Source organism: Penaeus monodon, chromosome 39, assembly GCF_015228065.2.
Source record: "Penaeus monodon isolate SGIC_2016 chromosome 39, NSTDA_Pmon_1, whole genome shotgun sequence".
NCBI classification, from domain to species: domain Eukaryota; kingdom Metazoa; phylum Arthropoda; class Malacostraca; order Decapoda; family Penaeidae; genus Penaeus; species Penaeus monodon.
In genome coordinates, this window is record NC_051424.1 from 32,637,629 (window position 1) to 32,652,628 (window position 15,000).

A 15,000-nucleotide genomic window follows, 5' to 3' on the forward strand; every position below is an offset into this window, starting at 1 on the left:
TGGTCCGATACCCAGAATGCATGATACCCCGGCTACCCCTTCTTCTCCTCAAGGAGGAGGGGCGACTCATGACCACTCTCAGACCAATACGATTATGGACAACGGAACCCCCACAAATGGCAAAACGAGAAGAACACTTTTCAAAATCCCAACTGAGAATGCGAGGTTCGCGAATGTAAAATGCGTGAATGAATTTCAATCGCTTTTGAACGTGAACCCCTTTATCATCAAAAAGGTCCTTGATGGTCACGTGGACGGCGACTTTGATTTTGTCAAAAAATTGCGAGATGGAAGCCTCCTTGTTAACGTACAGTACAACTCCCAGATTAAGGATTTACTTAAGCTGACGCAAATTCCTATTGGCCCAAATACCTGTAAGGGAGTAATCTTTCACAGGAATTTGAAGACGATGAACGAAAGTGAAATTCTCGAGAGCATGAAGAACCAAGACGCAGTGGACGTTCATTGTATGACCAAGAGGGACAGGAATGTGTGAACGAAAACTGGACTGGATACGAACGTGTCCAAGTAAGACCTTACATCCAAAAGCCAATGCATTGTAATAGATGCCAAAAAATCGGACACACCTCATTAAGATGTATTGATAAAGACTCAAATAAATTTGTTTGCTGTAAATGTGCTGAAGCCCATGACACCATCACATGTACTAGCCAGATGTAGAACCACATTTCCAAATGTGCTAACTGTGGAGGTCCCCATCAGTTAGGATCTGCTGAGTGCAGCATCCTGAAGAAGGAGACTGAGACATTAGCATATATGAGAAAGCATGAAGTTAGTTATATTGAAGCTAAGAAGAAAGTGGAAAGTTTGACACACAAACCCAATATTTCCTATGCTGCAACAGTAACTAACATCACCCCTGTGCAAAAATGCCATCAAAACTTGCAGCTAAGGAAAAGAAATTGCTAAATCAAAAAAACCGTTTAAACAACTAAAAATTAAAGTATAAAATTGACTAAATTGGTCGTTTAAAATTTGCGCATCAACCAGCATAAACACCCAAGGGTGATACCGAATCACAGTCCGGATGCATTTCCCCCCTTCCGGCGACCCCTGCAAAAAGCCATCATAATTTGTTATATATAATATAAAATTTATAATTTTATATAATTTAAAATAATAATTTATAACACCCCAATATTTGTATAATATATTATTATATATAATATATATTTTAAAAAAATATTTTTATATATATATAATATATTTTATATATATATATATAAAATATATAATATATATTATATATAATATAATAATATATATATATTAAAACTTTTTTTTTTTAAACGGTAGTTTCTTGTTGAGGCCGTGGTCACAGCATGATCTTTTAGTTTTCATGTTTGATGCTCTTGGGGTGAGTAGTGGTGGGTTTTCCCTTCCCTTTTCCACGGAGAATGCCGGTGTTACATTTTAGGAAATCATTCTCTCTATTTACCCGGGCTTGAGACCAGCATGATTTGGGGCGGGGTTACTCACCAGGGGCATAAGGCAATCGGGTGAAGTTCCTTGCCCCAAGGGAAAACCCCGGCGGTGACTCGAACCCCTCGAACTAAATTTCCGTCGTGACAGTCTGAGTCCATGCTTAACCACTGGGCAACTGTCAGTGTCTCCCTCGCCGGGGGGCAGGACAGGGAGGCTTCTGTCCCCAACCTTCCCGGAAGGTCCCCGGGGGAACCCGGGGGGGAGAGGCGCCTCCCTCCCCTAAAAAGAAAATTAAAAATGGCGGGCAAGGCACTTCCCAAAACCCCCTAAAAAGGAATCATCGGTGGCCATTATACAATGGAGCGTCGAAGTCTTAGATCAAAATAAAAGACCTTAAATTTTACCTCGTTATTCCCGAATTATAGTTCTCCAAAAAAAGCACTTAAACACCCCGTCCGACGAGGGGCGTTTCTTGAGGAACTACCATTTATGTCGGAAAGGGTCTAGGGTAGGGGGGGAGGGGGGGGTCGCCCTGTACACCCCAAAACCTCCCCTTTTACTGAAATGAGTTGATTCTATTTTGGGGGTTTCGCTTTCAAAGTAAAAATTTAAAGGGACGTATCTGACTATTATTCAGTTTATTGTCCACCCGATCAGTGTACCTTATGGCCTTTTTTTAGGATAGCTGCCACAAAATAAAAAATTTTAGGTAATTTTAATTCATCATACTTTTGGGGGGGGTGGTAGAAGTGGCAAGTATTAATTGATTAATGAGTCGATCTGGTCCCTTTTGAAGATGGATCCCACGCGGGTGGAGAAATTTCCCCTAAATTTTAGCTTTTTTTGACAATCCTGGTCCTTCATCATAGCAAAACCCAAATGCCTGTGGCACACCCTTACAACCCTTGGGAAGGACATCTTCCCATTTTTATTAATATTCATGTGCACATAAGAACCTTTTAGCACCCAAATTTAACATAAAAAAGCAGACTGGGTCGCCTTCCAAGAGCGTCAAACTCGAATTGTTGGGGAAAAACCCTTGATGATAAGTAAAAAATTCAGAGTTCGTTTTAGAACACTTGATCCATTCCCTAAAACTTCGACAGATAGCATTAAGCATAGAGTTCCATGGTGGACACCAGATTGCCGCAGGGCGCTGTGCCGACGCAATAAGGCCTACTGGCTTTTCAAAAATAACATCAATAATGAGAACTGTTGCAACTATATACAAGCAAGAGCTAGGGCTCGTAGAGTAATAAGACAAGCAAAAAGAGACGCCTGGCAGAGCTTTGTCTCTACAATTAACAGCAATACCAAAATAACAGAGGTTTGGTCCACTATCAATAAAACCAATAAGAAAAAAAACATCTTTCAAAATTAATAACATCATTCACGAGGGTACTAATTTCGATTCACCTAGGAACATTGCTAATGCACTCTCCAGGCAGTTCTCTCATGCAAGCAGCTCAGACAACTACCATCCCGCACTCCTGACCATCTTGGAAGCGGCTGAGCTACAAATTATTCACTTTACCACAGGCGATGACTTTGTTTATAGATCTAACAATGGATGAGCCTGTCCGATCCCTAGAAACCTGTAGAGGAACATCGCCAGGCCCCGATGAGATTCGATATGAGATGATAAAGCTTCATGATGATGCCATGATGATCATGATGCTATGATTAAGTTGCTAGAAGTGTACAATGAAATTTGGAAGAGCCACACTTTTCCAAACTCATGGCACTTCGCCCACATCATTCTCATATTGAAAGGAGGGGGTAACCCCAGATCTGCCATCTCCTACCGCCCAATTGCGTTGACAAGTTGCTTAAGCAAGGTCATGGAACGAATGGTTAACAGTAGGCTTTTGCATTTTTTAAATTTCAGTAATTTGCTAGTTGACGGACAGTGCGGCTTCCGAAAGGGATGCCAAACTCTTCAGCAACTAGTAAAACTGGACAGTGATATTCATGAGGCAAGTGCCAAAAAAGAATTTTTGATTTCAGTATTTTTAGATATAAAAAAAGCCTATGACATGACAGGGCAATATGGCCTACCAGAAAACTTTATGCTTTTGGATTACGTGGAAACTTGCCTTGTTTTATTCAAAATTTCATCTCTGACAGAACTTTCTCTGTCAAATTGTTTTTTGACAATGTCACTTTTTCAGACATTTTTGTCTAGGCAAATGGGGTCCCACAAGGAAGTGCCTTGTCACCAGCATTATTTTTATGCATGATAAATGACATCTTACCAGCCTCTCCTCGGAATCTTAAATGCTCACTGTATGCTGATGATTGTGCATTATGGCATTCCAGCAATAATGCAGAATTCTCAGCAAATCGCATCCAACTGGCACTGGATATGATTCATAACTGGGGCATCCAGTGGGGTTTTATGTTTTCCACAAGAAAGAGTATTGGGGTAATTTTTCCACCTTGGAGGAAGCCGAATATCAGGCTAACTCTAGACAATCACCCAATACCTATTCAAAATTCTGCTAGATTTTTTGGTCTGCTCTTTGATTGTAGACTCAAATGGAAAGACCGCATTGGTCAGTTAAAGAATAAATGTGAAAGAGCACTAAATTTATTCAAGTGCATTTCTGGTAATAAATGAGGAGCTGATAGACAGTCTTTGCTAATGGTATATAAAGCCCTTATTATGGGTCAATCGTGTACGGTTCGGCATCAAACTCCATTTTGAAAGGTTTGGATGCTGTGCAGAATGCATGTTTGTGTGTGTGTCTTGGAGCCCTGATATGTACTCAGATCGAGTGTCTTGAGGTGGATTCAGGAGTACCTCCCCTCCGACTCAAAAGCGGCCAGCTAGCCCTTACCTATGCCGCAAAGGTGGCTTGAGACCCGAGCGATCCTAATGGCAATGGAGGCACTAGGCCCTTTGCCACGAGACTTCTAGACCTCGTCGAGAAAGTCGGTAAAGATCTCTCTACCATTGATACCCTGGTTCAATCAAAGATAGTGTCATGGGAAACCCCCAATTTTTCCATTATGGAAGCTTGGTCTCCATCAGCTAAGGCCGTGGCTCCGGAGGTGGAGATACGCCAGGGTTTAGAGAGATACTTATTAAACATCTCCTTTTTTCATATATAAATCGACAGCTCCAAGACAGATGAGTGTGTGGGTGCGAGTGTATGGTCAGCTGAATGTGAATTGAAGTTCAGACTGCCGAATCATACATCGATCTTTTTTGCTGAGCTGAAGATTTTGCTCTATCGACAACCCACGATAGAATAATAATTTTTCTAATTCATCAAGTTCACTTAAAGCCATTAAATCATTAGAAACCACTAAAAATGAACTACTTGGTAACATCATTCGTAAGCTACATGGTGCCAACAAACCAATCAAGCTAATATGGGTACCAGGCCACTCTGGTATCCATTCTGACATATTAGCCGGGTCGACTGGCGATCTGGACCTTAGCATAGTTCGTAGAGATCTCAGGTGTTTTTTGTCTCTTACAAAAGCAAAAATCCATCTCCTGTGGCAAAGTGCGTGGACCAACCTGCAACTGACAAATAGTCAGACAAGAAATAGAACTGTGGGATACAGCCCACAGAAAAGTCAGAAGGTAGGAGGTGGTTTTGGCGTCTCATGGTCAATGCCACCAGAATCACCCACCTCACTCCCTACATAGAGAGAAGTGTACCACCATCCTTACCTTAAACCATCTGTTAAGAGTATGCCCAAAATACTCAAACCATAGACAGCCACAAAAAAAAAAAAAAAAAAAAAAAAAAAAAAAAAAAAAAAAAAAATCATTTCATGATAAAAAAATAGAGAATTTACAATATCAAATATGTTATCAGATAATGAGAAAATAATAAGTAAAGTAATCACTTCTCTAAAGGAGACAAAACCTTATGACCTTATCTAGATTGAAGTAATGAATAGGATCCATTGGCTTAATGATCTTGGCCGGCTGTGTTACCATGGTCATATGCCGCTGGTCGATAGCCAACAAACAAATAAACAAACAATCAATCACAATGCCCAGCCACTCTTATGACCAAGCTACTTTTTCTTCCTCAGCTGTAAAGCTGCTAGACTGTCCTCCTGCTGACTCTCTGAGCGCCCTTCACTGTGAGGCACCGTTCCTGACTCTGGACCTCAAGCGTGTCACGCCCCCTTCCTGGGAGTGGGTGTGCGACGCCGTGCACGTCCTCTGCTCGACACGTAAACAGGAGTTCAACGTGGACGTCCCATTGGGCTGCGGTAGGTAACACGTCTTATCTCACGGTATGTAGTAAAAGAAGAGTGTTTGAGAAAAATGCGCTTCCGTTAGCATCCGAGCCTCCTGGGGGAGGGGGTTTCCTTCACGCTTGCGAGACCTAAGTAGGTGACGATCGAGGCATAATAGAATGCTTTACTGTTTCGGCAGACCCTCTTCAGGTGCAGAGCGTCAGGCAGGAGCTCCGAGGCCGAGGCGCGGAAGTGGTCGGAGATAGTTCAAAGTGGATTCGAATCCTGTCGTGGAAACTCGGCTGCAAGTTGTAGGTCGCCGATGGAACGCCTCTTTCCCTCTGGGGGCCTTCTGCTCAGCACTGTTTGTGGTAGTTATATATACATATATATATATATATATATATATATATTATATATATATATATATAATATATATATAAATATAGTGTTCTGGTATATATATATATATATATATATATATATATATAATATATATATATATATATATATATATAATATATATATATGTATGTATGTATGTATGTATGTATGTATGTATATGTAGCTATATATATATATGTATACCTATCTATCTATTTACTTATCTACCTATCTATCTGTCTATCTATCTGTCTATCTATCTATCTATCTGTCTATCTATCTAATTAGCGTAGCTAAACGTTCAGGGCCCCTTCTTTAGATGTATGTAACAAAAATGGAAATATTAATCTTTCTACTTAGCTCTATACAAACATTTCCTTTTTCTTGTGAACAAATAAATGCGTTTATTTGAATTTTACTATGATTTTTATTTTCTTTAATGTAGTTTTCGCACCGATGGTTAAGAATCGAGTTCTCTCGAGTGTCTCTCTAAATAAAAGGTGGACATGACGGCAATGGTGCTCCTCTTCCGGCAGAAGTTATGTCACTCATATGTGGGTTGGCTGTGATATATATATATATATATATATATATATATATATATATATATATATATATATATATATATATATCACACCACTCTGGTGATAGTGATGTGATGGTGAATTTCGTAGGAACTGTGGTAGTGAAAGTATAACCGTACCTACATTGTGATAACGACCTGATAATAATGTTATTATACATACTGTAAAAATCATGGAAGCCCATGATCGTCAAGGCCGCGGTGGCCGAATGGTTAGAGCGTCGGACTCAAGAATATCACGACGGCAATCTGAATTCGAGGGTTCGAGTCACCGACCGCCGCATTCTTCCCTTGGGCAAGGAACTTCAAGCCCAAGTCAAGTGCTGGTCCCAAGCCCGGATAAATAGAGAGAATGATTACCTAAAAAGGTACCACCGGCACTCTCCGTGGAAAGGAACTGGGGACCCTACCACGTACTCACTCCAAGAGCATCACAACATGAAAAACTACAATTAAGTCTCATGCTGTGACCACGGCGGCTCAGACATGAACCTACCGTTAAAAGAAGAATACATACTGTGGTTAATGCCTTTCTGTAATATATTACACCAAGTGATGATGTGTACTACATGATTTATCATGTTTGGTATTTATAAGTGTGTAGCATACATCTTTTATATTAATATGTAATGTTTCTTGTACGACATAAAAGAACATTTTGTGTTTTGCTTGTCCTCGCACGGAAGGCAACGCTCTCTCGGGCAGAGTGGGCGTGCGGTGCAGAGCGCATGAGAAGTTCTCTTTTTTTGTGTTGTTATGTCTGGTCTCAAAAGAGCCTACGAAATCTCTTACTGGTGTTTCCTTCACCGCAAAATTTGTGGATGAACACCGCGCGAGACAAACATAAAGTAACATGAATTCTGGTGTAATCTCTGCCCTGTATGACTGTCCTGTGTCCAAGGGCGCGAAGGAGGAGGCGAGAGCTCCGCAAGGCATCGGGGCAGAACTGGGAACCTGACCATGCGCATCCCTGGCAGAAGGACTCCCCGAGATTGGTTGATGTTGGTTGAAGGGTCAAAGCCGAGATTTCCTTTCCATGTGTCCTGTGTGGTTCAATGTTAATGGTATTAATGTATATGGTGATGGTAATACTGCTACTACTACTAATAACAACATATATAATAAAAATTACGATTATAGGCGCATAGGGGTAGACGAAGAGGTAGGAGGAGGAGAGGGTGAGGTGGGAGAAGATTGCGTGGAACGTTTAAATGGTCTGCTGTGGGTAGAGCGAAGAGGGGAAGGGTAGGCGTCAGGGCAGTTGTAGAGACTAGGGTGTTTGGATCTAGAATTGCAAAAGAATTTGATTGGCGAGGAAGGGGGTAGAAGTGAGAACGTAAGATGGAGGAGGAATAGATGCGGGGGAGGGGGCATCTTAGGAGGAAGGGGGAGGGGCGGAGTGAAGGGCAGCACTGGGAGTAAGAGAAAATCCTTGTCGACGAGCATCTGGCATCACTGAAAGTGAGGCCAAGTTCGGCTCAGACTTGCCACCTCAGGCTTAAACTTATAGGTAGGGCAGACCTCAGAGAAACACACACACAGAAACATCCACACTCAGAAACACACACATACAGAAACACACAAACATAAACACACGAACAGAAACACATACACACACACGCAGAAACACACACACAGAAACGTACACACAAAGAAACACACACATATATTGAAACACAGAGAAACACACACAGAAAAATACACGCACAGAGAAATTCACACACACAGAAATACACACACTTCTTGTAGTGCCGTGTCAGTTTGACGTCCCGAACGTATCTTTGATCTATCACTGACTTAACTAGGGAGAAGTACTGAAGTAGCTTCCCGCTGCTTTCTTCATTAGCAGTGTCTATACTAGCCGGGTGATCCTGACGACTGACCATGACGTCATCTGCTCAGCATAGTGTGGGTCAACCAGTGAGTGCAATTTCTGCTCTTGCTTGAAATCCACACCCACCACCTGCTAACCGTGGCTTCAGGTATCCCTTGTTGGGTTACTTATAGGCAATCGAGGTGAAGTTCCTTTCCTAGGGGAACACACACAGAGACACACACATATAGAAATACACACACACGAAGACACACACACACAGAAACACACGCACACAGAAACACACGCACAGAAACACACAGAGACACACAGACATATAGAAACTCACACACACATAAACACACACACACGAAACACACACACACAGAAACACACGCACAGAGAAACACACAGACACACACACACACACACACACACACACACACACACACAAACATACACACAGAAACACACCCGCCATGGGATGGTGCGGTAGGCTGGTCAGTTCCTTTCCGCCGTGATTCTTTTATCATTATCATTATTATCATCATTATTATTATATGTTATTATCATCATCATCATTATAATAATAATAACAACAATAATAATAATAATAATAATAATAATAATAATTATTATTATTTTATACGAAAGTTTCCTTAGATCTGCTAATTAAAATCAAACACCGAGTCACTACCAGTGACCTAGGGTGATTGAAGTTTGAGGCAATGGAACGTCAACGAAAACATGCAAAATATGCAGAACAACCACAAATCAAAACATCCAGTCAAATCAATTCACGCACACAAAGAACACATCAGATTGATAATGCTCTTCTGAGAACATGTGCTGTGCTGTTTAAGACTATTTTTTGGATTTCTTCTAATTTTGGATTTCCTGGTATTTGCTCAAGAAACTTATCTGTACCTTTTTTTTATAAGGCCAAGAGCTCCAAAAACAACAGGCAAAGTTTTGGTTTTTAAATGCCACATCTTTTCCACCTCTATTTCCAGGTCTTTATACTTTGATATCTTTTCGAACACTTGTTAGGACGTTTCTGTCTGAAGGGATGCTCATATCTGTAAACAGGCAAGTGTTGTTTATTTTGTCCTTGATGACGATATCTGGACGATTTGCCTGTATAGTACGATCTGTGTGAATTGGAAAGTTCCACAAGATTGTAGCATCTTTGCCTTCAGTAACTGGCTCTGGATGGTGTTTGTACCATTTATCTTGTGTTCCGATAGGAAAGTGTTTGCAGATCTTCCAGTGCAGGTACTTGCCCACTCTGTTGTGTCGATTTTTGTACTCATTCGGTGTTAATATTGAGCAACCAGATACAAGGTGATCAATTGTTTCAACCTTGTCTTCACAAAACTTACACTTTGGGTCAGTGCTATTGTGCAAGATGTTAGCTTGATAGTTTCTAGTCAATAAACTTTGATCTTGGGCTGCAAGAATAAAACCCTCTGTTTCCCCTTTTAGTCCAGAGCTTCTAAGCCACTGATGGGTTGCAATTTCATCTACATCAGTGTGTTTGCTTCGAGTTGCAAACTGTCCATGGAGAGGCTTTTCATGCCACCTAGATTCAAGTTTTTCTTGTCCGGCCTTCTTCGCTTTTTGTTTTCTATGTTTAGCAGCCAGTGTTGGCAACAAATGTTCGATATTTTCGCTCGCAATACCTAATTCCTGAGAAAATTTATTTGAATCCTTTACTATTGAGTGTAACCTTTTAGAATTTTCATGTACTCTAACTGATTGAAGCATCCAATCGCTGGTTAAATCTAAGTATTGCAAGAGACCAATTGTTGTTGTTTGTACGATAATTCCAACTGCATCATCCCCCTACCTCCTTTACTTCTATTATTATTATTATTATTATTATTATTATCATTATTATTATTATTATTACTATTATTATTATTATTATCATCATTATTATTACTGTTATTGCTATTAGTATTAATATCATTAATATTATCATTATTGTATCATATTATTGTTATTATCATTATTATCACTACTATTTTATTATCCTCCTCCTTCTCCTCCTCCTCATCCTCCTCCTCCTCATCATCATCATCCTAATCCTCCTCATCAATATTGGTGCTTTTATTAATACTGTTATTATTACTGTTATTTTTACTACCACTATTATCATTTCCATTATTATTATTACTAATATAATGATTGTTACTACAGTATTATTACTGTTATCATTGTCATTATTTTCGTCATCAATATTATTACTATTATTATCATTATTATTATCATTATCATTATAACTATCAAAAGTATTACTATTATCATTATCATTATTATTGTTATTATCATTATTATCATTATTATTTTATTATTATTATTATTATTATTATCAACATCATTATCTTTAATCCTCCTCCTCCTCATTATCATTATCATTATTATTATCATTATCTTTAATCATCATCATTATAATTTTCATTATTAATGATATTATCTATGATACTGTTACTGATATTATTGTCATTATCCTTATTTTCTTCATCAATATTATTATTATTGTTATTATCATTATTATTATCAATATTGTCATTATAATCATTATTATTATCATTATCATAATAATAATAATAATAATAATAATAATAATAATAATTATTATTATTATTATTATTATTATCATTAGTATTATCATCATCACTACTACTACTACTGCTATGATTGTCATTATTACTGTTACGCCGACCGCCTCGTCTCTCTGCCACCAACACAAGGCAGGCTAGGCAGACGGCGTGCTATCCACAGGGTCGTGAACACTGAACAGCTCCAAGAGGCACCGAGCACCACAGCGTCCCAGAACATCACAGAGGAAACGCCAAGTGGCGAGGCACGAACTAAACACAAAATGACAGTCTTTCCTTTATTTACACAAGTTATTTACCCGTACACTTTTCTATAGGCACAATACAGGGGGAAACCAGCATGTCACACTGCACGATACAGCTTATAACAGGGCAACACAAAGTTTATCAGGTCACAAGGGCACACACGAGGTCTTCACAGGAGCAGCACCCAACTGTCTCTTGGCTTGTTCCTCCGCTCGCAGCCAGTTGCATCATGTTTGCCCATGATCCTTTTCATGTTAACACATGCCCAGGTCATCCTTATCATGTTAACACATGTTTCGCACAGAGACAAAGACCCACTGGCGTAGCATTATTATCATGATTATTATTATTATTATCACTACTACTACTACTACTGATACAATTATTCCTATAATAGTAATAATAATAATAATAATAATAATAATAATAATAATAATAATAATAATAATAAAATGATTGTGATGATGATGATAATGGTGATGATAATAATAATAATAATAATCAATATTATCATCAATATCATTATCATTTTTATTTGTATCTTTATTATTGTTATTATGACATGATTACCTTTTATCATTGTTATTATTATTAATCATAATCTTTATTGTCTTTATGATTATTTCTATTAATATCATCATTATTATTGCTATCATTATTATAACAAGTATTATTGTGTTATTACTTTTAATATCATTGTTATTATTATTATGATTATTGTAATCATTATTGTTGTTAAATTCACTAATTATTATTAGCATTGTTATTATTATTATAATTATCATTATTATTATCCTTCCCAATTCTAATTCTTGTCATTCTTTTTAATATCATTGTCATCTTTATATTATTATTATTATTATTATTATTATTATTACTATAATTATTTTTTATATTGTTATTATTATTAATATTATCATCAGTATTGTATTTCTATGTGTGTGTTGTGTATATATATATATTTTAATATATATAATATATATATATATATATATATATATATATATATATCCATTCAGCCCTGAAATTTTTTTACTTTAGATTTTTATGATATTATGACAGCGGATTTGTCGTGGCCTAAAAAGGCTTCAAGCATATTTTTAGATGTGTATCATGAGTAGTTTCAGTGATATTGATCTTTAAATTTTGGCCCAAATTTGGTCCGTCAGGGCTCTAGCATGTAGCGCAAAATAAAAGTAGACAAAAAAACAGAAATTGCAGTGAAACAACTGTGTAAATTCACAATAAAATATATACCTTTCAGAAAAAACACAAATTCTTATTCAACTTCAATGAAAGGCTTTTTTCATTAAAAAAAACATTTAAGTAACACTCATTACTTTGACTGCAGTGTACCTAAGTAAAAATGAGGACATATTCATCGCTCTGCAATCTGCATATCATAACCCTTTACTGAAAAGAAACAAAACCTTTTTTTCTTTCTTAGTGAAAAAGTAATTTTCTATTTTAAAATTTTTCTTCATTAACAGAAACATTTTAATTTGTAAACCTAATCATAAAATATTTCAGGGCAAATGGAAAGAGAATAACAATTTCTTTCATATGAAAGACAAAGAAAAACTTTGCAATTTTTGCATGAAACTTGGTCCTCCCATTGCACCCTGGATATCGACATCTCATTCTAGAGGCATAAGGGGGTAATGCATCAGGCATAGGGGCATGCACTGTTAGTACGCTTTGCAGCAATGGGAAGGGGCCTTGTTCTTTTTTCTAAAAAATGTCATCATGCTCCTCTGAAATCTCAGACCTCACTGTTGTCATCATTTAGAACTTCTTCAGAAATCAAAGAATAAGCTATTTCCAAATTTTAAAAAATCCATACTGTCCATGGCAACAGAACTGCTTTTTTTCACTTTTTTTTTCTGTACTCTAACCATGCATTTGCGCAAGAGAGGTCCAAAGATGAAACCCATTGCTCAAAAACAGTAAATTTTGCAGAACATGTTGCACTTCTGTAACATTTTAAATGACCTGATCAATAATATCAACGCCCCCATCTTTGAGTTGTATAACTCAACAACCCTGGACGTTGCACTTCTAAGTGGCGTTTTTCTCTTTTACACACACCTCTGACAATAGATACTGCTGAATACTATGTTCATTAGATGCTAAGATGATGTTTTTTTTTTGTCAAACCATACAGTTATACAAAAATAAATCATCTCTCACTGCACAGTCAGAGAAACCTCTGCCGGATCTCTTTAATGTTCTCATCTTCATCGACACTGTTTTTGGCAAAAGGGGTTTTCTTCATTGTCCCTGTAGCTCCCATTCCTAATGATGAGAAAATTTCTAAGAGCTTGGGTGTAGTAAAAAACCTATCAAGAAGAAACTAGTACCTCTACTGACTGACTTTACAAATCTTAGGACTGCAGCTTCTACTATCTTAAGGGTACCCCACTCGGGAAAGATGAAGTCCAGTTCTTTGTACACTCAAAAGCAAGTCTTCCTTCCCTGAAAAAACTCAAAATCTAGGACTTGGCCATTACTACTAGCTAAAACAAAGATCTTTAGGTCATGTGGGTCTGGTGTCCGAGGTGTGAATTGCTTAAGGTGTGTTCTGCCTGTAAATGGAATGATCATTTCATCAACTGAGCCCTATTGAGGTCTGTCTAACTCCAAAACAGCGTGAACGAACACAACCCTATGAGTGGTCTTATGAAATCGGTCTGATTTCCTCTGTGCTGCATTCAACAGCCCTCTCATCAAAGACTTTCAGAGAACTTATAACATGTCACGACTCAGGGCATCAGCTACAACAAAAATCCTTGTTTTCTTTTGCCAGTACATTTTAATTCTGGGGAAATTTTTTAACACTGACATAAGGAAATTTATTCCTATAAACTTTTTCTTTTGATCTACTGTTAGTGATAATGACTTTTCTTTTTTGGACATGTACTTTTTCTGTGTTTCTAGGGGTCACTGCATCTAAAATTTCAGATGAGAGGTAAGCCATGAAATAATCTACAGGGGAAGAAGTGTGGGTTGAAAAAGAGTTCCCTGAAAATGATTATCAACATCTACAGTAAATCTGTGATTGAAGTTTATATTTCTCCTGAAATGATGACATCCATTAGTATTGAGATTTCTGCTGGGTCCAGTCTGGGCAGCTGCAGTGCTACTTGTAACTTCAGGGGACCTGGTGGTAACATTTCCATCTCTGTTGTTCTCTTCATTAGACTCGATGCTGAACTCTTAGTGTTGGCCACATAGTTCAGGAAAAAGTTCTCTGCGCCGAAGTGGGGATGAAGGCCCGTCGTCATCATCATCAGATATGCTGCTCAAATCAGAATTTCTAAATTCTGCCAGCAGTCGCTGGTATTCTTCTGAAATAAAAAGAAATTGTTAGTCAAATATATTAATATCTATTTTTATATTAGTCATATAAAAAGTTTTTTCTTAAGTTTTATATTATTGTCATGTAAATCCATAAGCAATATCAATATTTTTACCCAGTATGTTTTTCATAATAATTACGTTAAATTAATAATCAGCCTTAAACATATGAAATATAGCTTCCATTTACATCATCAAAAACAGTAAAGATAAAGATCTTTTGTTAATGCCAATGTATTGTACTACGTATAGAGCAAAAAAAATCATCAATGAAACTACAGTCGGGCATTTTTAAATTTTAAATTTCATCAAAGTATTTTTAGTTAAATTATTCCCCTAAC

At 37.6% G+C, this 15,000-nt stretch overlaps 1 protein-coding gene across 1 annotated transcript in view; it reads left to right on the top strand.

The window, feature by feature from the left end:
* The window catches only part of LOC119597578, a 15,252-nt gene extending 9,231 nt beyond the window's left edge, over window positions 1-6,021 (top strand). Inside the window, 2 exon segments of the mRNA XM_037947153.1 lie at window positions 5,503-5,685; window positions 5,852-6,021. Coding sequence (XP_037803081.1) covers window positions 5,503-5,685; window positions 5,852-5,967 — 299 coding nt within the window. The 3' untranslated portion in view covers window positions 5,968-6,021.
* The last annotated feature ends 8,979 nt before the right edge of the window (window positions 6,022-15,000 follow it).